Consider the following 25,846-nt stretch of genomic DNA (forward strand, 5'->3'; position numbering starts at 1 on the left):
CGTAGAGAGCAACTTTTGGAAGAAAATCAGCTTTATGAGAAAGCTGAAAGACTATTGCATAGCCCTGGAATCGCAGACTAGTTGGTAAGATATTGAAAGCATGAATTTTTTATTTCTCGCTACTTCAAACGCGTTTTTCTCAAAATTGTATTTTCGAAATCGGTGTAACCAATAACTCAAAAACTGTTTGACCGATCCCAATGAAATTTTACACATATTTAGATAAGAATATTACTTTGTCCTTAAACCTTGAGGTTTTAAATAATTATTTTAAAAAATATGTTTTTCATTAGAAAGTATAACAAAAATTTCGTGTAAAATTTAAATTCTTTTTAAAAGCGTGCGACTTTTTCAATTTTTAATTTTTTTACGCACACCGTATAAATGTTAATATTTAAAAAATGTTTACGTCTTTTGTTTCAGATCAATAAAATTTAGAAGTTACACCACAAACTAACCATACCCAGTTGCGACAGTAAGTGTTGGCAGCTTTAATGTAGTTGTTCTCAGTCACGTGATATACCGCCATATTGTTAGATGTACATCAGCACTACGATTCAATGCATACACTCCATTATTAAAATGCATCCACACATAAATTTATGTAAATTTCGACATACTTGTATATTTTGTAAATATGTACATATGTAGATTGAAACAGATTAAGATTATTTAAAATATCGTGGCCGTAGCCATGTCGTTAGATGTACGCATTCGCACATGCGCACTAAAATTTGATTACAAGTCAGACGGCTCACTGTCGCAACTGGGTATGATTAAACTGTGGTTACACTATTTGACAAGGCGCGTTATAACCTTTCCAACAGACAGTGCCATGTCTTCACCATTTTTAAATATTTTATAATAAAAGAAAACGTTGTGATAATTATAAGTAACTTATAAATAAATAGTACCCAAAGTTTAAAAAATGTAAGACGAACCGTTTTTTTTGCAAAAAAATTCATAAAAATTGAATTATTTGTAATCGCCTAATGATATTTCCCCCCGCAGTAAACGGACCAAAATTAGATTTAGTCTGATTATTTACAGAATAAAAAAAGAATAAGTAGCGTGTTTGTTTTTGTTTAATGCAATTTGATTTGTGCAAGTTAATTTGTTAACAATTTATTAATTGCACAAAATATACTAACAAATTAATAGAATTATTCTGCAAATTTTGATCTTAAAGTTCTGTATCGTTTCAATATTATTATACAGATATTAATTTATCAATATATTTTGTACAATTAATAAATTACTACTAAATTAACTTCAAATTTCGTTAAAAGAGCATGTATGTTTAGAACTACAAAAAAAGGCATTTTTTCTTAAATTTTTTTTAGAGCCAAGAAGCAAACTATAAAAATGAGTATTTTTACATAATAAAGTACACCTTTTGTAATTTTCATACAAATTTTATTACAATAATTTTATTGAAAAATTCATCCGTTCCACTGTCGTGTAGTCAATTGCACATGTTTTTAATGTGGTAAAGATTTCTGCTTCCCTGTTCAACTAAAATACAAAAACCAAACGGCACCTTAAAGAAAAATAACTTTCCTTGTCGTATACAATTTTTAAAATTCAAATTTTAAACAAAATGGTGATCCTTTAAAGTTAGAATGGCAAAAAATTTTATTTTTGTTTGTTAAAAAAAAATTTAAAAAATTCAAATTTTATAAATCGGGTACGACAACAAGGAAAGTTATTCTTCTTTAAGATGGCGTTTGGTTTTTGTATTTTTGTTGAACAGGGAAGGAGAAATCATTGTCACTGTGGAAATATGCACGGTTGACGACAGTGGAGCAAATAAATTTTTCAACAAAACCATTGTAATAAAATTTGTATAAGAACTACAAACGGTGTATTTTATTATGCAAAAAGTTCCATTTTTATAGTTTGTTTTTTGACTCTGAAAAAAATTCATGAAAAATGCCTTCTTTTCTGTGGCTCCAAACATATATTCTTTCTTAGAAAACAAACACTCCATCAAACAAACAAGTGAAAAACCTCACATGGTTTTGACGTTTTTATGTCAATTACAAGAATCTGCAATAAAAATTAAAAATCCTATTTTTAAAAATTTAGATAATTTTAATACAATTTTTGCTCCGTAGAAACATGAAAAATCAAGTCAAATAATAGCATGTTTTTGAGATGTGACGCTTCGGCCCTTCACAGGGCAGGAGAGGGAATAGCGGATAGAGCGGGGGAGCTCTGGAGACGAGACTCATTTTCGTTAATTGCGACACTTCTTTCTTATACTTGTACAAGTAAAGGTGCTTTTTCATGGGTGTCAGTTGACGCCAATATTCTGAACTATTCTGACCAATTCTGACGCGCAAAAGTTTCCACGCGTCAGTTTTGTAACTGGCGTTGTTTATTACACGCGACGATTGGACGCTGGTTTGACACTATAGAAGTTAGAAAATTCGAACTTCTTCAGCGTCGACGCAGAAACTAACATGACGTCACAAATCGTCTTGACGCGCGTCAATTGACGCCCATGAAATGGCACCTTGAGCATCTCGAACCAGTGCGAAACGAATTCAAACTTGCCAATTATTAACGTAACAATCGAAGCCTTCGCGATATCAACCGCGTAATGTAATCGTGAACGTAATAATAACCCAGACAACACGCATGTCTAAAAGACATTTTTAAGACGTCTTAAAAGAGACGTCTTTGAGACTTTATTAAAAGACGTCTTTATGACGTCTTAAAATCGTCTTATTTTAGACGTCTCTCTTAAGACGTCTAAAATACGTCTTTTTAAGACATATTCTTTGAGACGCCATTTAGACGTCTTTACGACGTCTGAGAAAGACGTTTTTAAGACGTCGAATGACGCACATAACCAAATCTGCCGTGTGATGCGATCAAGTCGATCGACGTGCTTATCCCGTATCAATTTTTGAACTCTTGCACGTATCGCGTGTGTGTTGGGACGTTTTGTCCCGGTTTGCTGTGTAACGCAGCCGAGTGTGGATACGTTAATACAACACAACTTTTTAACTCTCGTACGTATCGCGTGTGTAGGCTGTTATTGGAAATAATTAACCTTTCTGACAACATTTCTGACAACAGTTTTTGACAATTAATAAACCGGACGATAATAGTGTTGCGCTTAAGTTGCTGTAAAATATGTGACTGAATCCAGTATCTCTGTAAAATTCTGTAATTTCCAATCACGAAAACATGAAATAAAATTGAAATATATAATATAAAATTTTTTATTTATAAAAAAACTTATCTTAATAATAAAATAAAAATAATGAAATATAAATATAAAGTATTTTGTTTAAAATAATAAAAAATAAAAAATAATAAACCTAGCTTTTGGAATCCTTGGTGGAAAAATTTTCTACAAAATTCTAAAAAACTACAAAAATTTACAAAAGTGTGTTTCAAATTTAGCATTTTTCTGTAAAAACTACAAAAAAATGCCAGAATTGGAATACTTTTGTAAATTTTTGTAGTTTTTTAGAATTTTGTAGAAATTTTTTCGCCAGGGATGTCTAAAATAATTTTTATATAAGACGTCTCAAAAACGTCATAAATAAAAAAAATTAGACGTCTTTTAGACGTCTTAAAAACGTCTTAAATCGGGTCATAAGACGTCTTAAAGTCGTCTAAAAGACGTCTTTCTGATAGTTTTATAAGACGTCTTATAGAAATATAAGACGTCTTTTAGACGTCTTTAAGACGTCATAATGTTCTCTGGGAAACATTTTAAGGAGCCGAGCCTCCTTATCATAAACGTGCATACAGGGTCCCGCGGCGTTTTTATAATTCTCTGAAACAATAAGAACCACACACGTTATTTCCCTGAAACAATGGGAGCGACATACGTATATTTCCTTGAAACAATGGGAGCAAGATGCATTCAATAACTATTGTTGTAAACTAAACGTCAATCGAGTTAATTCATAGTTTTCATTTATATATACACGATTTTATTGTAATCATAAGGGGTTTTTATGCCTTAAACGGCTTTTCCCCTAGAGCTAATAAAGGTTAATCCCTTTCGCTCAAAACTGCATCATTTTTCTTTATTTTTCCTCACCCACCAAATCTGAACCACGGAAGCTTCTCCATGTGGGAGCAGTTTCCAACCATACAATTTTTATATTATTTAACGTTAAGAGACGCTTCTATCCTTTTTGTTTACTTCTTATCTCGTTTTATCAAGGTAACAGAAAGATGATACCGCTAAAGTGAGCTCGGAAAATTTTGAACTTGATCTAGGCCATTTCTCAAGAAAATGTTTTTCTCATATATGTTATCATTTCTATTACATATGAAAAAGCAATTATTTTACACAAAAATTTTTTTAGGCAAAAATTTTTTTTCCAACGTACGTAAAATGAACATGTTTAAAACACCCAAATATGAATATATTTTAAACGTCTAAAATTGTTTTTGTATCACTTCCATGAATATTTAGACAAAATAAGAATAAAATTCAGATGTCCATTGGATGTTGTGTGCTGTTTGGGTATGTATGTACGTAAGTACATATGTATATAAATAAATTTCTCTTATTTAATATTATTTTTAATTTTAAACCCTTTCATTTTCATAATGTATTACTAAAAGTTTCAAAATATGATTTAGGTATCAAAGACGTGTCTAGAGGAAAGAAAATAAAATTAAATTCGTCTTTGCATTGGAAAAGTGTAATTGGAAAAATATTAATACGTTTCTCCGCTTATACAAATACGACAAAAATATTTAGTACAAAATTAGATGCTAAAACAATACCAAGCCTTCACTGTTTAAAATTTTTAAATATGTGTGGAATAATTGTAATCCACAGCATATATTTTACATTGGATTCTTTTAGCGAGTAAAATTTAGAATATTCTTTCATCACTTGTTTTTTTATTTCTCTCCTGTAATGAAAATTGTTTTTTATTACAGATAATAAGATAATGTTGTAGAGATTTATTGAGAATTATACTAGTTATTTATGTGACATACTTATTGGACTTGTAACAGTCAATATTTATTTTCTTTTTAATAAATGTTTGGTGATTATTTTGTACTTGTTTGATTATTATTTGTACTTAAGAGATAAAATTCTAATTAATTCTTTAAGGTCACACTTTTTTTTTCGAAATTACGCTAGGTGGTAACCAGCTGTTTAAAAATGACGATGGATGGTAACCACCCATCATCATTTTTAAATAACTGTATTTATGAAATTATCAAAAATAAGATAACAAGTAAATTTATAGATAAACTTGAATGTTTGAAAAATATATTCTAATATTTTTTTAGCAAAAATTTAAAAACGTTAATACCTAAAATAATTCTTGAATTCTGCACAAAAATCTGAAAACATTAGTACCAAAGAAATTCTTGAATTTTACAATATTCAAAAAAAAGTTTTTACAAAATAAATCACAACTTTTTTAATTTTCAATATTTTTAGCTGAACATTTCAACTTCTATTGTTCAAGTCTTGTACGTCAAAGAAAAAATTAAGTCTTTAAACATTTTTTTAAAAAGAGTATTTGCTTTACAGATTGAACATGGAGTATTTTAGTATACATAAAAACAGGTATTTTCATAGAAAAATCAAATTTATTATATTTTTATCATTAAAAAAGTACTACCACGTACACGCGATGTTAGAATGCGCTGATCCAACGTTGCATTTTCAAAATCACTGCCCATTTCGTCATCGGTATCTTCAAATTGCTCCGAATCGCTTACGTACGATTCTTCGAACATATAATCATCTTCATCGACATCCGAATTAGCATCGTCGAAATCGTTACTTTCATCTTTTTGTAATAAAATATCCTGCATTAATTGCCGTCGTAAATTATAGACTATTATGCTGCATATTTTCAAAGAATAAATTAACATAAAACTTTAAAAAAATTCTAAGCATAAAAATTTGTATTATATCATATAAGAGAAAAAAGAATAAAATGATAAAGTGGATAAGATAACGAAATAGGTAAGATAACAATTCGCTAATTTTCCTAAATGAGAAAGTATGTGTAATTAAATGTTAAAAGGTACCTTAAAAAAATTTTAAAGTGCTTGAAACTAAAAATACCTTATTATAACAAACGTTGACTATTTTATATTTTCGTATTAACGCCACTTCATAACAGCTGGCTGCTTAACGAATTATTCCATAAATAATTACTAAAATTCGTTAGCTAATAACTAAGATAATACGAATGGCCATAATACTACTTTCTCCTATACATATTCCACCGACAAACTGTTTTAAGACTAACAAATTTATCGTGCAATATATCCTGATCATTGTAAATTTAAGTAATTAATTATACACGCGAACATCTAGTGCTTATACAAACAATATTAAATATATATATGTTTGTAATTCGTTCTTTTTTTAAAGATACATGTAAGTTTTATTTAGATATATACTCATTTCAGAATTTTTCTATTTTAACTAAAGCAATAAAATAAATACCTGGATTATGCACAAACATGCTTTTCAGAAACATTTGACTCATTTATCTTATTTCTCATCTCATTTGCGAATAGATTACAATGGCAATCGACGAACGTCTGATCGTTTTGAGAATTGTTTTTATTTCACTTTAGTACCCAACTCACTCGCACATGCGATTTTTTATGAGGTCATGCTCGGATCATAAACATTTGAACCCTAGTGTAGCGGTCTTCCGCCACTCCAGTCAGCGCGCCTACGCTATTGAAGCAATGGCATAAGAACTATATTTTTTAAGACTTCTTGAAATTATAAAATGTGCAAAAAATTGGGCCATGAAAAGTCAGCGCAATTATCAGTGAACAAAAAGAACAATAATTTAACAATTTTCAATTATGTTACAATTTAATTAAATTAAATACATGTGTTACAAACGTTTCAACTTTTCTCATCTTTAGTGCTTGATGACGGAATGGAAGTATAATCAAAAGACGCGGTAGTGTCTCGCGCTAAGCAGCTTGCAATAATGCGCAGCGCAAAATTGATCTACCCAAGTATTACACGCGAATACGCGACTTGCGATTATCGCATCTCAATAACGGCTAAATCGATCGAATTCTAACTAAATTTAATCAAAAGCTTGAGTTTATATAATTTATAAAAGAAAATTGTTTTTATTTTTCCTCTGTGTGCCCTACGAGTAGACATATCGCAAAGTCCGAATTGTAAATTTTTCATTTCAGATACGTCATATACATATATCTGTGACAGTCTGCGATAAAATATTGATATATACTGCATATTGATAAATCTCTATCATCACATGATCGCTTTGTATGAGTAAAAAATGATTAAATACTTTTATCATTACATCCATAAGTAATACGATTAATAATTAATAATCCTCTCTTAAAAAAGCCGTATAAATAATTTTATTGTTGACAGTTTTTTGCGATGTTGATTGGTTCTCTCGCTACGTTTACTTCGTCTTGCGAAAGTAACTATCATTGCGATTGAACTTTGACAGCAGTCAAACATTATATAATCCGTGCATTGCTTCTTTATATACATATATGCATGTATGTTTATTAGAATAAAAATATGTTATGTATAGTACCGGCCAAAATTATATCACCTTTACGTTAGAATTAGTAGTAGTGTTGTGTTATTTCTATAATCTTGCCACGTTCAATAACTATCTTAAATTAGAACATAAAAATGGATTAATCTTAATACGCAACATATTACACAATATAAAGCATAAATGTATTAACAAAAGTAACATATGTAGGTATGTGTACGGTATTGTAAGAGTTAAAATAGTACCGTGATGCCTAATATAAAAATGGAGATAATTTTATCTTTGCAGGCGCAAGTGTGCGCATATACTTTTTTCATATCAATTTAAGCAATAAAATTATATTTAAAAATAGTTATTACTAAGATGGCCTTTGCCCAAAGATCAATCAGTTTAATCAGTGTTAAAAATAATATAAAGAAAAATAGTTCTGACTAATGCATATTAATTACTTTGTCGGCAGGCGAAATTTCACTGTTCGTACCGCTGTGGGCAAGAAAAAAAAGTAATCACAATTCAAAAATACTTTGTATCTAAAAGCTTTCGGGGTCGCTAATTACGAATCAGACATCAGAATTTTAAAATTCAAAATGGCGGATTTAATATGGCGGACCGAAAATATTTTAATATAATTTATTTGGATAAAATTCATAATACAGGGATTTTTGAATTGCTAAATTTAAGTTTATTTTGGGTCCGCCGTTTTGAATTTTGGAGTTTTGACCTTGGATACGTACTCGATCCAAAAAGCCCCAAAAATACCAGCTTTTATAACAATAAGAAAATTTTGATTATATTGGGTCCGCCATTTTGGGTCCACCATTTTGAATTTTGGAGTTTGGACCTTGGATTCATATTCAGCGACACAAAAAACCTTTGGATATCAATTTTCATGCAAATCGATCCAGCCAATTAAAAAATAAACGATGTGCGCCATACCCCAGCGAAAAACGATGAATTCGACATCAATTCAACGTCGAATCACATCGAAATGATGATTTCGATTTCAAATCGATGTCGATTTGATGTACTATTTTTCACTGGGTATGGCGTCAATGCCCCCTGGGGCACACGTATTTTCCGCGCCATATAACGTCAATGCCGACGAAGTAGTTAATATATATTTTGCATGGTAAATTTATTCACCAGTGTGCAAAATGTATATAAACGTCTATAATAACAAGAAGCTGTCTTTTTAACTCGTAGTTCGATAATGTAAACAAGTTTGTTAGATACTGTATTATAACATTAAGTATTGTCTTTTCGTGAACATGTAAGTATCTGTTTTTAACTTGTATTACTGTTTCTTCTTGTCCTTCTTTACTTTGATATTATTGAAATTGTAAAAGTACGTTAAATTATTATTATATGTAATGCAATTAACATAGTACTATACGGAAAACAGGAAAACAAATAAAGCATGAATTAAAATGCCAATTATGTACACATATAATAAGATAAACCAGTTCTTGAATCTTTTTGGGTGCTGTCGCAGACAGCACACAATAGCATAGTTTACACAGCGCGACCTGACCTATGTCCTAACCTGTACCCCGACCTAAAGTAGGCTACTAATAAACTGTTTATACGCGTTATGTTGTATGGCCTAAAATGGGTCAGGGATTGTGTTTACATCGTTGTGACCTATTGAATTGGATCGAGTATAGTGTATAGGACGCGGACTAAACATACGGTATAAATTAGGTCAATGTCCAAAATCAGAACATATGCAGTAAGCAAAAAGTCATTGCTACAACATTGCTGATATTCACTAACATAGTAACTTAACGTTGTCAAGTATGTTGTACAATAATTTGTTCACTTTTTATTTGATATGTTGCGCGTTTCAACGTAATCGTTTCTGCCTGTCCATTCTCGAGCAATTTCGGGGGTCTTCAATCATCAGCGCCCTTCGGTCGCGTGTGTAGCTCTCCATTCCCCCTACTTCACTTAACCTATTTCCGTCCAACCGTACATTTTTGGACACTTGTGTATCTTGGTCAAACCTCATGAGAAAAAAATTCCATAAATACTTTTCTAGTGGTAAAAAGAATTGCTCTTTCCATTTGTGATATTAGTTTTAACACAGAACCCTCGGTAAAATTAAAATATGGGCTATAATGGGGATGAAAGTAAATCTAACGGTTTTCTCAATATTACAATCGTAATTCTTGTTGAGAGAATTTTTTTTAAGTCTGAAAAACTATAAGATAACATCGTAAAACATTTTTTACATTTTCACCCCTCTTCATCCTCACCCCTAATTCTTGTATAATTCTACTCCCAAACAAGAGATACAAATGGAATTCAAATCGAAATTTGAAACGAGCATCTTCAAAAACTTCGAGAATGAAAACGGCACAATTTTGTAATTTTTTGATACTACACGTATTTAGGGGGTGGGGATTAAAGTATCGGAAAAAATAACAAGGTTTTCGAAGATGCTTGTTTCAGATTTCAATTTGAATTCCATCTTTATCAATGTCAGAAATGGAAAGAGCAACCCTTTTTAACACTACAAATGTATTTATGAGATTTCTTTCTCGTAAAGTCTGACAAGATACGCAAATGTCCAGAAATGGACGATTGGGCGGAAATGAGTTAAAGAACGTGTCTGTAGCTCGCCGCACGTGATATCGTGAAAGAATAAAAATGGATAAGGCCTCGCGTAGAATCACGATCCAGAGATTCATAAAGGTAATCTCGTGAAATTCACTGTAACACAAAACATATGTAATTTTTAATTTTATATGCAATATCATTATGAACATACTTTGGCATAAATGTGGAGATTTTGCTAATGTTGAAATAACATGCAATGCTGTTGTATATTGCATTAAAATTTATATATATTACATTTTAATATTATATTACATTTACAATTTTTAATATTGTAATATTAATGTTTGCGTTAAAAAGCTAAAATCTGTCACGTCCTGATTTCTGTTCAAAAGTTTTTTTGTGCATTTTGACTCTCAACGTTCCCATAAATGCTATTCTATTATAATAAAAATAAGTTTGGTTTTTTCCAAATTAATTTTATTATTATACAGATATTTACCGGTATTGAAGAAATAAAAATAGCTGCAGACAAAAGATCTAAGATGTTGCACCGTCAGTTTCAATTTACTTGGTGCATCTGCTTAGTTGTATTATTCTGTGTTTCTGTACAAACTCAAGAATTTAATGATGGTCTTATTCAAATATCACCAGCTTATGCCATTGCTTCAAAAGCCGACCTTTTGAACTCAACAACATGCGGAAAAGAATTGCAGAACTTTCGAGATGCTGTTAATCGACGATTATTGTGGAGTTTAAGAAGTAAGTAAATTTCGTAATTATAATTGTATTGATATTATCTTATTAACACATTAATAGTTAGACCAGTAAAGCTACAGCAATCGTTATTAAATACACACGCGCCGGACTATACGGTGAGTCGATCTCACGCAACTGCAGCGATCGTGAAATTATATCATACAAGTGTTACGTCCGGCAGACTCCACGATTTCCCTTCGTCAGAAAAACTAATAATTTACAAAAGAAATTCCGTTTCAACGGTCTCCGATAATTTTTTATGCATCTAGGATTAGTCTGTTAGAAACGTAATGACAAACATAGATGGACGAAACGACCAAGTAGATAATTCCGACTCCTTTTGAATATTGAATCAACAAATAATAAAATCTGAAGATAGAAATTCAAAAACAAACATGGGATCTAAGCAAAGTTTCACGTTTCCTCACAAAAAAATGAGCAATAAAGTATCTAAACATAAGCAAAAAATAAATAACCGTTTCCTCCATCTGCAATCCATACCGTAGCACGTCTAGCACAATAGAAAAAAATTATTTATCTCTTAAACCCAAAGGGAAGATAACCTACGCGATAGGTCGGATCCCTTCGATAAAATTGAAAGAATGTGGGAGGAAACAGAGAAACTTTTGACAGAGTACTCAACGTATGATTGGTCAAAGAGGAAAAACTATTTCTCCAATAAGAAAACTTAGAATTTACCCACCACACAATCCTGAAAAAGAATCCTACCAATTAGAATATTTGAACCACCTACATTTGGATCCTCCCCTTGTAAGTCTCTATATATATATTACCAAATCTTGAAGACAATGAAGAATAGTAATAGTCAGTATATATAATGTCGTGAGTAATAGTAACAGTCAGTAATGAGAGTAGCAGTAATAAGAGTTTAGCAGTCAGTAATAGTAATGGAGAGTAATAATCAGTTAGTTGAGAGTAGTTAGTTGTGAGTTCAGTTACGTTTAAGGTTTTAGAGTTACGTTTTTAGAGATGGTTAGTTAGTAATCATGTAGAATCAGTGCGCAAGTAAACTTTAGTGCCGTTCCATCCGGTCAAGAAATCTATTCGATTCCGACAAATTTGCTCGAGAACCAACAATGAGTAAGTCCCACAATTATAATTTCTTTTGTTTTTACGTTACTCATTTGCTCCCTTCCATTTTTAATTCTTTAGGTCACCCTCCTATTATTTATAAATAATTCCCTCAGACTCACACAAACCTGAGGCTCCAGTGTGCGAATCTCAGATATCCCATCACCATACCACGACCCTGAGGAACCCTTGTGTGATCCTCAGATATCCTGACACCATACCACAATCTCAAGAAACCCCCGTGTGATCCTCGAAACGTCCTCGCTCCTCCTGTTTCTCTTACTTATTCCTAGATATGTTCCATCCCAATCTCTCCTACGTTATTCTTAATCCTCTTACAATTTCAAACATCTATGTTTACCCCATCTAACCATTTAATAAACCCTTTGTCTATTTCTTTGCTCCGCGTTTACCGTTAATACTGTAGAATTAAAAAACAAAAATCTCTTTGTTTCCCTTTCTCCGCCCACTATATACTTATTTAATATTTGTACAACTATATACATACTTACTATGCATTTTAATTTCGATTATACCGTTATTACAAATTGTCAAACCACGACTTCATCGTTTATTTGTATTTCTTTTTATTTTCATTTTTATTTGTTATTAGAATAAATACTTTTGTTAATTTTATGTGAAACCTTATCATTTATTTTAATTAATAACGACCTCGCCTATCCCGAACAAAGACTGCATCTGGTCCAATCCCGAGTTAAAGCGATTCAATTCGTTGACTCGAAACTTGGACCGACGGACGTACGACTCGAAACGGGTTATAGCGGCCCTATCGGCACGTTGACCTATATTTTTGAGTCATAAAAAGTGCGTTCGACCCGAGGCACATACCCTCTCTTAAACTGTGTGCCTACGGGAATTCTACACGTTTTGTTACGTTCTTCCCTGCCTTAACCATTCTTCCCAAAATATCCTTCCTACCGAATAAAGAGTAAAATCCTATAAGGCTGGACGTAACACAAGCGTGCGCGGGATCTCATTACCACACCACACGTGGTCCAATCCGATCACACGATTCATTATATTCATATTTGTACAATAATCAAAACAATCTCATTATACAACAATTAAAGAGGTTTTTATCGTGACAAAGCTTTTCCCCTTCGAGTAATAAATGTTTATCCATGACCTCCAAACTACACGCATTGCACTAAAAAAAAAAAATTCTTGGTAAATCTGTAAAATGCATTTAGTAATGATATTGTTAAAATATTTGATTGTTATAAACAAATGTAATAATAATAACAAAACGTTTGGTAATAATTAAAAACATTTCATTATAAGACCATTATTTTGTTATAATTACCTTACGTTTAATTGAAACTATTTCACTAAGGTTTTGGGTAATTTGAACCAGGCTGGATTATTATAACCAAGTTTTTTTTTCAGTGTGTTTATTTACCATCACCCGAAAACGAAATCCCGAGACTTCTCCTTAACGGAAGGTTTCGACGATACAGAATGCTTGTGTTCTTTAAGACGTGTCGACTGTTTTTACTTGCTCCTATTATCGAAAAACAATTAAAAATATTACACCTTAAATATATACCCATAGTAAATTGAGATTGCCTAATATTTTTTTCAAAGTTGCTCATTGAATCAATAAATAATATTCTCAAATTTAATTTTGGACGTTTATTATTACCATCTATAACTTATTTTTACATGGTGTATTAATATAAATAATTATTATAAAAATAATAGAATATGTTTATATAATATATTAGCATATAAAAGCAATTATTTTTAAGACAATATTAATGTTATGGGCAGGAAAAAACAAGCGATTTTAATAATTGACTTTATAAGACAGCGCTTACTAACAGAGACGTTCTCAGATTACGTTCTTGAGGATCGTACTTTCTTTGACCGCAATCCTCGAGAATCTGTCCCCGAAAATCGCCACGTCCCACGCAAGGGCTCGTCCGATTTGCTAACGCAATATCCCCTCTCTCGGTTCACACACACTCTCAAGCCTGACGGTGTTTTTAGGCGTGGAGGAGGGGATGTCGGTCAATTTTCTCGACTTTTCTACCCTTCCTTCGTTTTTTGTGAGTCGCGCCGCCGATGTCTCTGTAGCCTGAACGGCCCCAGGTTCCCCCCTTGGGGTCCCCGTGCACATCTTTCGACGTTCACCACCGAGTTTATTAAACCCACGATCGAGGTCCATGCGACTCGTGCCAAGAGACATCGGACAGCTTGCTTGTCAATCATCAAAAATGTCTTTTGAAACCGTGAACACTATCTCTCCTTCACGCCTTTACAATGCATTGCTTCTCACAGCTCTCCCGCATTCACCATCCAATCGTTCTCTCGTAACGCATCTATATTAACAATAAGTTAACTATTCTATTCCGTACACACGCTATGTACATACGTCAAGTAAATCCACGATTTAATTAACGCAACACGCTTACAACTAGGGAAAACTATTATTTACAAACAAAAAATAATCTAACAAAGGAAATCTCTCACTCGAATAATATGTTTCTTACTCTAATACAAAATAAATCTAATTCTAATTAACCTAATTATCTTATATTTCGAACCAATTTCTCCCGTAACAATTAACAAACGTTTAGCAATTTTTATATAGCAAGATACTATACAAAAATCATTTCTCGTATTTTTCCACGTAATTAATGGAAGTTACATTATAAAAATAAAATCAAGAAACAAGCTACACAAGATGTATATTGATAAAGTGATATTTAATGAAATGCAAACATTTAGGAATTGCGAATTTTTGCAATTCTATTTTCGCAATAGTCCTTAATCTTATTTTTATAATTTAGCTGCTTAGCATAACCGACGCGTTACCCCTTGATATTAATGGAAATATTAAGAGTAGAAACATTATAAGAACTACAATAAGAAGTAAACGCTAGAATTTATTTGTTTTAAGTAAATAACGACATTCTAATTTTTATTCTCAGTTTTAGATTCCAGTGGTGGAATTAAACCAGGTTTTCTTTATGGAAATAATTATTGGTTAGGCAGTCGTATTCAATGTCTCGATACGATGAATAGAAGTCCTCTAATGATTTCACCACAGAAAATAATAAATGATAAGCAGTATCGTGATCCGCAACAAGAATTTCCGCCTTTCAAAATAAATTACTTTGTCGCTTATTTTAAACACAATAGTACTTTTCAATATCACGTAAATATATTTGACGAGGTAAGTTTATGAAATTATTATGTGATAAAAAAAATAAAAGAATACTTTGGCATATTGTTTTAACTTAGGACTTAGTAACACTAGGACTCTGTCTGCCAGCATCGTGTTCTGTAAATAATCTAAGTTTTATTTTGCAAAGAATATTACATGATAAAAGCATCTTAATGCACAACCTTTATTTTGTGGATCTTTATCTAATTCAAGTTAAAGATCTAGAAAACAATGACAAGTGGCTATCCAAAAGTGCATTAATTTTTATTTGGTATGTCTCGGGGAAGAAAATTATAATTATTTCATAATACTGTAACATAATACTATATATAATAGTATATAATATTAAGTAACAATAAAATGAAATATTATTATAAAACTTTTGTATCTTTTTTTAGAGAATATAAAAAATAAGTAAACAATTATTTTACTTACAGTGCATTTTTAGGGCTTTGTTTCATGACAACAATCGGAACAATATATGATATACTGGTGTATCAAAAAAATGTAAAAAATAATGAACAGAACGAAATCGATGACGGTAAGTGTACTATAAAAAAAATCTTCTTATGTTTTTATTTGAAAGATCTCTCTACAAGATCCAAATAATAGAAATTCCCTATAAGTTTATTCACGTCAGATGCAGCGCAGTAAGCATTAAAATTTTTTATTTCAACAAACCAAGTTTTATCATTGTGCCATGTTGGTAAAAGATAAATAAAATCGCCAAAAAGCAATTAAAAGAAGAATTTTCAACTTTTAAAACGCTTTTTGGATTTTGTTTCTGCGATGATTTTTTGCTGTGTTTCATTTGAAGATTGAAGCCTAAATTTTCGACATACAAAAAGTGTTCTCTATTTTTTTAAATAGGTATATGTATCTATGTATATATGTAGTATGTATATATGTATGTATGTATGTATGCATGTATGTATGTATGTATGTATGTATGTATGTATGTATGTATGTATGTATGTATGTATGTATGTATGTACGTATGTATGTATGCATGTATGTATGTATGTATGTATGTATGTTTGTATGTATGTATGCATATATGTATCTAAGCAACACACAGATGTTTTAAAAACATATTAAAAAAGTGTACATAGTGGACATTTCATACGTATTTAAAACATCCAACAATACGTTTGCACATGGGACCAAAAATTGTCAATTTCTAACATCGTCCTTTATCAAGGAATTGACACAACTGGCCCTAAATCATTCAGATATGAATGTATTTTAAACTTTAAATAATGTATGTTCTTAAAACATTTGTATATATTCCACGGACATTTGGACAAAATAAAGACTAAAACCGGGTGTCCAAAGGATATTGTGTGCTGTATTTATATACATACATTTGTACGTATATATATAAATTTCTTTTAATTAATATTATTTTTAACCTTAAATCTTTTTAATTTTATGTTAATGTATTTTACTAAAGGTTTCAAAATATGATTTAGGTATCAAAGACGTTTCTAAAGAAAGAGAAACAAAATTAAATTCATCCTCGCATTGGAAAAGTATAATTGGAAATATATTAATGTGTTTCTCCGCTTACACAAATACGAGAAAAATATTTAATATAAAATTAGATGATGAGATAATGGTCATTCATGGTTTAAAATTTCTAAATATGTGTTTCATAATAATGTGTCACAGCATGTATTATGCATTAGATTCTATCGGTGAGTACAATTTAAAATATTTTTCATCTCTTGCTTTTCATTTGTCTCATACAATGAAAATTTCTTTTTATTCAGATAATAAGATAGTGTTATTGAGATTTATTGAGAGTACTGGTTATTTAATTGATCCATTTATTACATTCCTAAGTCCAGTCGAAACTTTCTTTTTTTCAAGTGGATGTTTGGTGACTTATTTGTATCTGAAAAAGAATGTACTCTTTAAACCGATTCGATGCAGAAAGAAATTAACTGAATTCTCTATCTATATAATAAGAAGATTTTTTCGGTATGTTTTTTTTAAATAACAAAGTCAATATAAAATAAAATTATTGTATTAATCAGTGAAATAAAAGTTTACGTCTGTGATATGTACGTATGTATGTAAAGTTTTAAAGTAAATTTTATAATCCTAATATATGAGTAAACAATTGCTCTTTTTTTGCGTACTAATAATTAAAATTTTGTTAAGATTGACACCGACATACGTGATGGTGTTAGGAATATTACAATTAAGTACCGCTTGGTTTGACAAAGTATCACAGATTTATATATACGAGAGGTCACATGAAACCTGCGCGAAGTATTGGTGGAGAAATCTATTGTACATAAATAATTTCTTTGGTATTGACGCAATGGTATAAACATGTTCAATTAAAATTAGCTTAATAATATGTTTAAATCTAAAACTTTCTGAAATTTTTATTACAGTGCATGAGTTGGAGTTGGTATCTAGCTAATGACATGCAATTTTTTGTAATCGCTGTGGCAATATTAATTTTATCGACTATGTAAGTAGTCTGTAAATAGTAATGGATACATGTGTGTGTTTTATGCCGTATTACGATCAATGTGTCTTTTGAGTATATTTAAATGAATATATATTATAAATTATAGGTACTTTTACGCTGCTGTTATAACATTGGGTACACTTTTAATAGGCTCCACCATTGTTAGCGGTTATATTTCATACATTTATACATATGTACCAACGTAAGTTATTAAAACATCTTTTTTTACCGAGAAATTGCTTAAAAGAACTTTTTATTGTTACAGACTTAATGAAACGTATAGACTCCAAGATATTTTATACATTCCACCATGGACGAGAATAAATTCATACATTGTTGGAATAATTGCAGGTTATACTTTAATAAAATTAAATCGTAATTTGCTCTTAAAAAGAGTTAAGTATTATTTTTGTTGAACGTATTAAATAGGAATAAATATTTAAATAGTTATAAAATGAAATAATTGTTTATTAATTTTTACTATTAATTAATATTTAATATAGAAATGTATAAATAAAAACGTATTATAATAACTTGGCACATTAATTTTAGGAAATTGTAATTCTGTGTTGGTGCATCTTTTGTTTTGCCAGCGCTTGTAACATTTTCGTGTTATTTTACAAGCAAATCGAATCCGATTTAACTGTTGCCATTTATGTTGCTTTTCATAAAACATTTTGGACCATAGGTATAGCATGGATTGTAATAGCGTGTTCTACTAAACACGGAGGTTTGTTTATTTATTAATAGGTAAATTTATCTTATCAAAACAATATATGCATATATATTTAATGCGTAACACACGCACTACATATACAATTTATATATTTATCTTTGTGTAGGCATTGTTAACAAGTTATTAACACTTAAAGTGTGGATTCCTCTTAGCAGACTCACGTATTGCGCTTATCTTATACATCCTGTCGTCATACGGTCGATTAGGTATTATAGTGAAACATCAATTTCTTTTGAATTTCTGTCTTTTGTAAGTATATAAATATTAAGAATGTGAATATTAATAAACAAATGTATTAATTTTATTTGGCTTTTGTGTCCAGGTTGTTCTAAGTTTTGGTTACATTACGATCAGTTACTTTTGTGCTTATATATTGTCTTTGACAGTAGAAATACCTTGTAACTCGTTAATACGAATGTTTATACAACATCGTAATAGGGTGCATAGGAAAGTATTGTAATTTTACATACAAATATACAAGGTACTATGTCATATGCTAGAAGTTTAGAATTATTTAAGTATTTCAAATGTACGTTTTAGAAAGAAAACTTTAAAACAAATATTTTAAGATTAAAAATATGTTATATTTTCAAAAAATTATTGTAGATATAAATTATGGAATAAAAAATTAAAGGAAATAAAAAACAGTTGTCATAAGAAACAAAATACATGTTATTTTAGTCCCGAATATATTGTTGCACGCGATTACGGGCGGAAACAAAACAAATTCCTCCACTTTTAAGAACCCACAGAATTTTTTTTAATTGAGATAACAGTAACAAGAGCGTTCGTCGTTGCTGGCGACCAGGCTTCAACTTTGTTGTTTTATTTTGTTAAGCTCTTGTTAGCTGACGAGACTACTGCCAAAATTACTATATCAATCGGTCAACACAGATAAACGGATCTAACGGACGCAACAATATCATCTTTATAAAATTATTATATTTATTAACATAATTTTATTAAAATATCAGCAAATTTATTATCCGGACAAAATTTAGGTTAACGCTGGTGATGTTAAAATGTTAAAATAGTGATGTTAAAAAAAAAGTTTGGGCGAATAAAGCTATCAAATTCGAGAATGATTCATTTCTCTGAAGATTGACTACAGAGTCAACTAATTCAATTAAGTGATAAAGGCAAACGATTAATTTTTCTGCGTATTTGCAATACTGCTTTCGTTCCTGGCGGACTTTTATGTTTTGAATTAAAAAAAAAAAAAAGATGAAGAACAAAGATTATTACGACGAAATAAATGGCGACACATTTCTCGAATGGTTAAAAAATATTTTACCATCGCTAGATGATAATGTAGTTATAGTTATGAATTTAAGCTCTATATTAATCCGTTAAACGTGGAAATACCTTTAGAACCTTTAGAACGTTCAAGAATATCGAAATTTTTTCTCTCATAAAATGTTAGTACAACATCTCAAGAATATGATTCCAAAGTTCTAAAGCGAAACTTGAAGTTCTTCTGATGTTATAGCATGTGAACGTGATTCATTCCCGCTTGGTGCCGGAGCGCACTACAGGTATAATTGAGCGCTCGGAGTAGGGAGATTTGTCTTTTGGGTAGAGCCACCTCTACCATTTGGGTAGAGCAAATGTTTCGGTAGAAGTGTTTATGTGTTTTTCCTGTTTACAAAAGTTTTAATTTGACCGTTTGGCGCTTTGCACCTGCATTTTGGGTTGAAAATTGTAGAAATTACAGCATATATGGCAGCCGGTTTGTTTAATGAAGGATATGCTTCTATTTTACGAACCATGAGTCGAGACATTATTATTAAGAAGCAAAACAAAATGTATGTCGACAACATCGACGAGCATCGAGTAGTTCGAAAGGAGCTTATAAAGACCAAAGAGGCTCGTAAAGCATGTTATAGGAAGCAACTTTTGAAAGAAAATCACCTTTATGAGAAAGCTGAAAGACTATTGTATAGCCCTGGAATCGCAGACTAGTTGGTAAGTTATTGAAATCATGAGTTTTTTACTTCTCGCTACTTCAAACGCGTTTTTCTCAAAATTGTATTTTTGAAATCGGTGTAACCAATAACTCAAAAATTGTTTGACCGATACCAATAAAATTTTACACATATTTAGATAAGAATATTACTTTGTCCTTGAACCTTGAGGTTATAAATAATTATTTAAAAATAGATTTTTTTCATTAGAAAGTATAACAAAAATTTCGTGTAAAATTAAAATTCTTTTTAAAAGCGTGCGACTTTTTCAATTTTCAATTTTTTTACGCACACCGTATAAATGTTAATATTTAAAAAATTTTTACGTCTTTTGTTTCACACCAATAAAGTTTAGAAGTTACACTATTTGACAAGGCGCGTTATAACCTTTCAAACAGACAGTGTCATGTCTCTACCATTTTTTAATATTTTATAATAAAAAAAACGTTGTAATGATTAAAAGTAATTACTAACAAATTAACTTCAAATTTCGGTAAAAGGGCATATATGTTTGAAACCACAAAAAAGTCATTTTTTCATTAATTTTTTTCAGAGCCAAGAAGCAAACTATAAAAATAGAAATTTTTGCATAATAAAGTACACTTTTGTAATTTTCATACAAATTTTATTACAATAATTTTGTTGAAAAATTTCCCCGTTCCACTGTCGTGTAGTCAATCGCACATGTTTCTACTGTGATAATGATTTCTGCTTTCCTGTTCAACCAAAATACAAAAACCAAAAGGCATTTTAAAGAAAAAAAACTTTCCTTGTCGTTGTCGATCCAATTTTTAAAATTCAAATTTTAAACAAAGTGGTGATCCTTTGAAGTTAGAATGACAAAACATTTTATTTTCGTTTGTTAAAAAAAAATTAAAAGAATTCAAATTGTATAAATTGCGTTTGGTTTTTGTATTCTTGTTGAACAGGGAAAGAAAAATCATTGTCACTGTGGAAATATGCACGGTTGACTACACGACAGTGGAGCGAATAAATTTTTCAACAAAACCATTGTAATAAAATTTGTATAAAAACTACAAACGGTGTACTTTATTATGCAAAAAGTTCCATTTTTATAGTTTGTTTCTCAACTCTGAAGAAAATTTATGAAAAATGCCTTCTTTTCTGTGGCTCCAAACATATACGCCCTCTTAGAAAACAAACACTCCACCAAACAAACAATTAAAAAACCTCGTCATTGTTTTGACGTTTTTATGTCAATTACAATATGCAATAAAAATTAAAGATCCTATTTTTAAAAATTTAGATAATTTTAATACAATTTTTATATTTCTTAACGTTAAGAGACGCTTCTATCCTTTTTGTTTACTTCTTATCTCGCTTTATCAAGGTAACAGAAAGATGATATCGCTAAAGTGAGCTCGGAAAATTTTGAACTTGATCTAGACCATTTCTCAAGAAAATGTTTTTCTCATACATGTTATCATTTCTATTACATATGAAAAAGAGTTAGCAATTATTTTACACAAAAATTTTTTTAGGCAAAAATTTTTTTCCAACGTACGTAAAATGAACATGTTTAAAATACTCAAATATGAATATATTTTAAACGTTTAAAATTGTTTTTGTATCACATCCATGAATATTTAGACAAAATAAGAATAAAATTCAGATGTCCATTGGATGTTGTGTGCTGTTTGGGTATGTATGTACGTAAGTACATATGTACATAAATAAAGTTCTGTTATTTAATATTATTTTTAATTTTAAACACTTTCATTTTTATAATGTATTACTAAAAGTTTCAAAATATGATTTAGGTATCAAAGACGTGTCTAGAAGAAAAGAAATAAAATTAAATTCGTCTTTGCATTGGAAAAGTGTAATTGGAAAAATAGTAATACGTTTCTCCGCTTATACAAATACGACAAAAATGTTTAGTACAAAATTAGATGCTGAAACAATACCAAGCCTTCACTGCTTAAAATTTTTAAATATGTGTGGAATAATTGTAATCCACAGCATATATTTTACATTGGATTCTTTTAGCGAGTAAAATTTAGAATATTCTTTCATCACTTGTTTTTTTATTTCTCTTCTGTAATGAAAATTGTTTTTTATTACAGATAATAAGATAATGTTGTAGAGATTTATTGAGAATTATACTAGTTATTTATGTGACATACTTATTGGACTTGTAACAGTCAATATTTATTTTCATTTTAATAAATGTTTGGTGACTTATTTGTACTTAAGAGATAAAATTCTAATTAATTCTTTAAGGTCACACTTTTTTTTCGAAATTACGCTAGGTGGTAACTAGCTGTTTAAAAATGACGATGGATGGTAACCACCCATCGTCATTTTTAAATAACTGTATTTATGAAATTATCAAAAATAAGATAACAAGTAAATTTATAGATAAACTTGAATGTTTGAAAAATATATTCTAATATTTTTTGAGCAAAAATCTAAAAACGTTAATATCTAAAATAATTCTTGAATTCTGCACAAAAATCTGAAAACATTAGTACCAAAGAAATTCTTGAATCTCTTGCAATATTAAAAAAAAAGTTTTTACAAAATAAATCACAACTTTTTTAATTTTCAATATTTTTAGCTAAACATTTCAACTTCTATTGTTCAAGTCTTGTACGTTAAGACAAAAATTAAGTCTTCAAATATTTTTTAAAAAAGAGTATTTGCTTTACAGATTAAACATGGAGTATTTTAGTATACATAAAAACAGATATTTTTATAAAAAAATCAAATTTATTATATTTTTATTATTAAAAAGTACTACCGCGTACACGCAATGTTAGAATGCGCTGATCCAACGTTGCATTTTCAAAATCACTGCCCATTTCGTCATCGGTATCTTCAAATTGCTCCGAATCGCTTACGTACGATTCTTCGAACATATAATCATCTTCATCGACATCCGAATTAGCATCGTCGAAATCGTTACTTTCATCTTTTTGTAATAAAATATCCTGCATTAATTGCCGTCGTAAATTATAACCATTATGCTGCATATTTTCAAAGAATTAACATAAAAATTTTAAAAATATCTAAGCATAAAAATTTGTATTATATCATATAAGAGAAAAGAGGATATGATGACAAAGTGGATAAGATAACAAAGGAGGTAAGATAACGATTCGTTAATTTTCCTAAATGAGAAAGTATGTGTAATTAAATGTTAAAATGTACCTTAAAAAAATTTTAAAATGCTCGAAACTAAAAATACCTTATAAAAAACGTTGACTATTGTGTATTTTCGTATTAACGCCACTTCATAACGGCTGACTGCTAAACGAATTATTCCATAAATAATTACTAAAATTCGTTAGCTAATAACTAAGATAATACGAATGGCCATAATACTACCTTCTCCTATACATATTCCACCGACAAACTGTTTTAAGACTGACAAATTTATCGTGCAATATATCCTGATTATTGTAAATTTAAGTAATTAATTATACACGCGAACATCTAGTGCTCATACAGGCAATATTAAATATGTATATGTTTGTAATTTGTTCGTCTTTTTTTAAAGATACATATAAGTTTTATTTAGATATATACTCATTTCAGAATTTTTCTATTTTAATTGAAGCAATAAAATAAATACCTGGATTATGCACAAACATGCTTTTCAGAAACATTTGACTCATTTATCTTATTTCTCATCTCATTTGCGAATAGATTACAATGGCAGTCGACGAACGTCTGATCGTTTTGAGAAATGTTTTTATTTCACTTTAGTACCCAACTCACTCGCACATGCGATTTTTTACGAGGTCATGCTCGGATCATAAACATTTGAACTCTAGAAATAATGACAGACATTTTTACGTACAATAAACAAAAAATTTTTTTATTTTTTTATAAATTTACACTAAAAAAGACATTGCATTCGATTTTATAGTTTTAAGCACGGTAATTTTTTTGTAAGTTTTTCTCAGTACAATAAAATAGAATTTTAACGACATTTGTGCAATAAAGTTCACGTTATATAATTTGACTTTTTTTATGTACATGTATACACATATGCATATTTACCATCGCTACCCTCAATAAGAAATTTAGTATTGCGTCCTTCAATAACAAATGACAAAACTGATACATTTAATTTAAAAAAAACTATATTTTGAATAACTTCTTAAAATTATAAAATGTGCAAAAAATTGGGCCATGCGAAAAGTCAACGTGATTATCAGTGAACAAAAGCAACAATAATTTAACAATTTTCAATTGTGTTTATTGTTTAATGTAATTAAATTAAATACATGTTACAAACATTTCAACTTTTCTCATCTTTAGTGCTTGATGACGGAATGGAGGTATAATCAAAAGACGCGATAGTGTCTCACGCCAAGTTAACGCGCAGCGCAAAATTGATTTACGGCTACCCAAGTATTACACGCGAGTACGCGACTTGCGATTATCGCATTTCAATAACGGCTAAACCGATCGAATTCTAACTAGATTCAATCAAAAGCTTGAGTTTATATAATTTATATAAGAAAATTGTTTTTATTTTTCCTCTGTGTGCCCTATGAGTAGACATATCGCAAAGTCCGAATTGTAAATTTTTCATTTCAGATATGTCATATACATATGTAAGTCGCCTTTGTTCAGTATATGAATTCAACATTAGATAACTTTAAAACTTATCTGTGACAGTCTCCGATAAAATATTAATATATACTGCATATTGATAATGCATGATCTCTATCATCACATGATCGCTTTGTATGAGTAAAAAATGATTAAATCCTTTTATTAGTGACATCTGTAAGAAATACGATTAATAATTAATAATCCTCTCTTAAAAAAGCCTTATAACTAATTTTATTGTTGACAGTTTTCCGCGATGTTGATTGGTTCTCTCGCTACGTTTACTTCGTCTTGCGAAAGTAACTATCATTGCGATTAAACTTTGACAGCAGTCAAACATTATATAATCCGTGCATTGCTTCTTTATATACATATATGCATGTTTGTCTACTACGGTAAAAATATTATATATAGTACCGGCCAAAATTATATCACCTTTAGGTTTTTTAAGCATAACTTTTAAAGGGCATGGATTTTTACCATATCATAATATGTTTTGATACAAATATACCTTACTGGAGGAACAACTTTTCATTTTATTTGAAATCTCTAAAATAATAAATTTTTATCGCATCATAACAAGTACATACAAATGCTTTAAAAATAAACAACAAATCCATATTGTATAACTCTAGTACTTTGTAGCGAAACGTTTGGCATCGCTTACAGCTTGGGAACGTGACACGAAAAACAAAGATAGCAAAAATGTGCAATTTTCAGAAAATTAATAAAAAATTACAAAATCATGGTGTATTTTGTCAAATCTCATTACACTTCATGCACCTGCTACTAGGTGTCTATTATAAAATTTTTAGCGTATTCGATGCACCTTGACAAAAGTTATACTTAAAAAACCTGGTTATACTTAAAAAAGGTGATATAATTCTGGTCGGTATTGTATACAGGGGTACGTTCCGTTTCACGCATGATACGCATGATGTATCGTTCATCCTTGTT

The 25,846-nt window shown here is 30.1% G+C and overlaps 2 protein-coding genes across 5 annotated transcripts; one reads left to right on the forward strand and one right to left on the reverse strand.

Annotated features, from left to right (window-relative positions):
* The first annotated feature begins 8,711 nt into the window (after nucleotides 1-8,711).
* Nucleotides 8,712-19,545, forward strand: LOC105838847 (nose resistant to fluoxetine protein 6-like). Of its 2 annotated transcripts, none has more exons than XM_036287212.1 (14): nucleotides 8,712-8,790; nucleotides 10,571-10,838; nucleotides 14,882-15,126; nucleotides 15,195-15,388; nucleotides 15,555-15,658; nucleotides 16,590-16,814; nucleotides 16,890-17,100; nucleotides 17,284-17,449; nucleotides 17,523-17,602; nucleotides 17,709-17,804; nucleotides 17,868-17,997; nucleotides 18,155-18,332; nucleotides 18,445-18,587; nucleotides 18,661-19,545. In XM_036287212.1, exons 2-14 carry the CDS (start codon nucleotides 10,622-10,624, stop codon nucleotides 18,796-18,798), a joined length of 2,127 nt encoding a protein of 708 aa, XP_036143105.1. In that variant the 5' UTR covers nucleotides 8,712-8,790; nucleotides 10,571-10,621; the 3' UTR covers nucleotides 18,799-19,545. The 2 variants fall into 2 exon arrangements, with proteins under 2 accessions (XP_036143105.1, XP_036139781.1); XM_036283888.1 differs by lacking the exon at nucleotides 8,712-8,790 and adding an exon at nucleotides 8,842-10,214.
* LOC118644332 lies at nucleotides 12,827-25,795 on the reverse strand. Of its 3 annotated transcripts, none has more exons than XM_036283089.1 (4): nucleotides 23,901-25,795; nucleotides 23,514-23,572; nucleotides 23,067-23,256; nucleotides 12,827-13,449 (listed from the first exon to the last, which is right to left on the reverse strand). In XM_036283089.1, the coding sequence occupies exons 1-4, from the start codon at nucleotides 23,941-23,943 to the stop codon at nucleotides 13,340-13,342; spliced, it is 402 nt and encodes a 133-aa protein (XP_036138982.1). In that variant the 5' UTR covers nucleotides 23,944-25,795; the 3' UTR covers nucleotides 12,827-13,339. The 3 variants fall into 3 exon arrangements, 2 of the variants coding, with proteins under 2 accessions (XP_036138982.1, XP_036138670.1); XM_036282777.1 differs by having other exon boundaries at nucleotides 23,514-23,575; XR_004962352.1 differs by lacking the exon at nucleotides 12,827-13,449 and having other exon boundaries at nucleotides 23,016-23,237; nucleotides 23,514-23,575; nucleotides 23,901-25,794.
* Nucleotides 25,796-25,846: the final 51 nt, after the last annotated feature.

The sequence above is a fragment of the Monomorium pharaonis genome, chromosome 1, assembly GCF_013373865.1.
Source record: "Monomorium pharaonis isolate MP-MQ-018 chromosome 1, ASM1337386v2, whole genome shotgun sequence".
Taxonomy (NCBI): domain Eukaryota; kingdom Metazoa; phylum Arthropoda; class Insecta; order Hymenoptera; family Formicidae; genus Monomorium; species Monomorium pharaonis.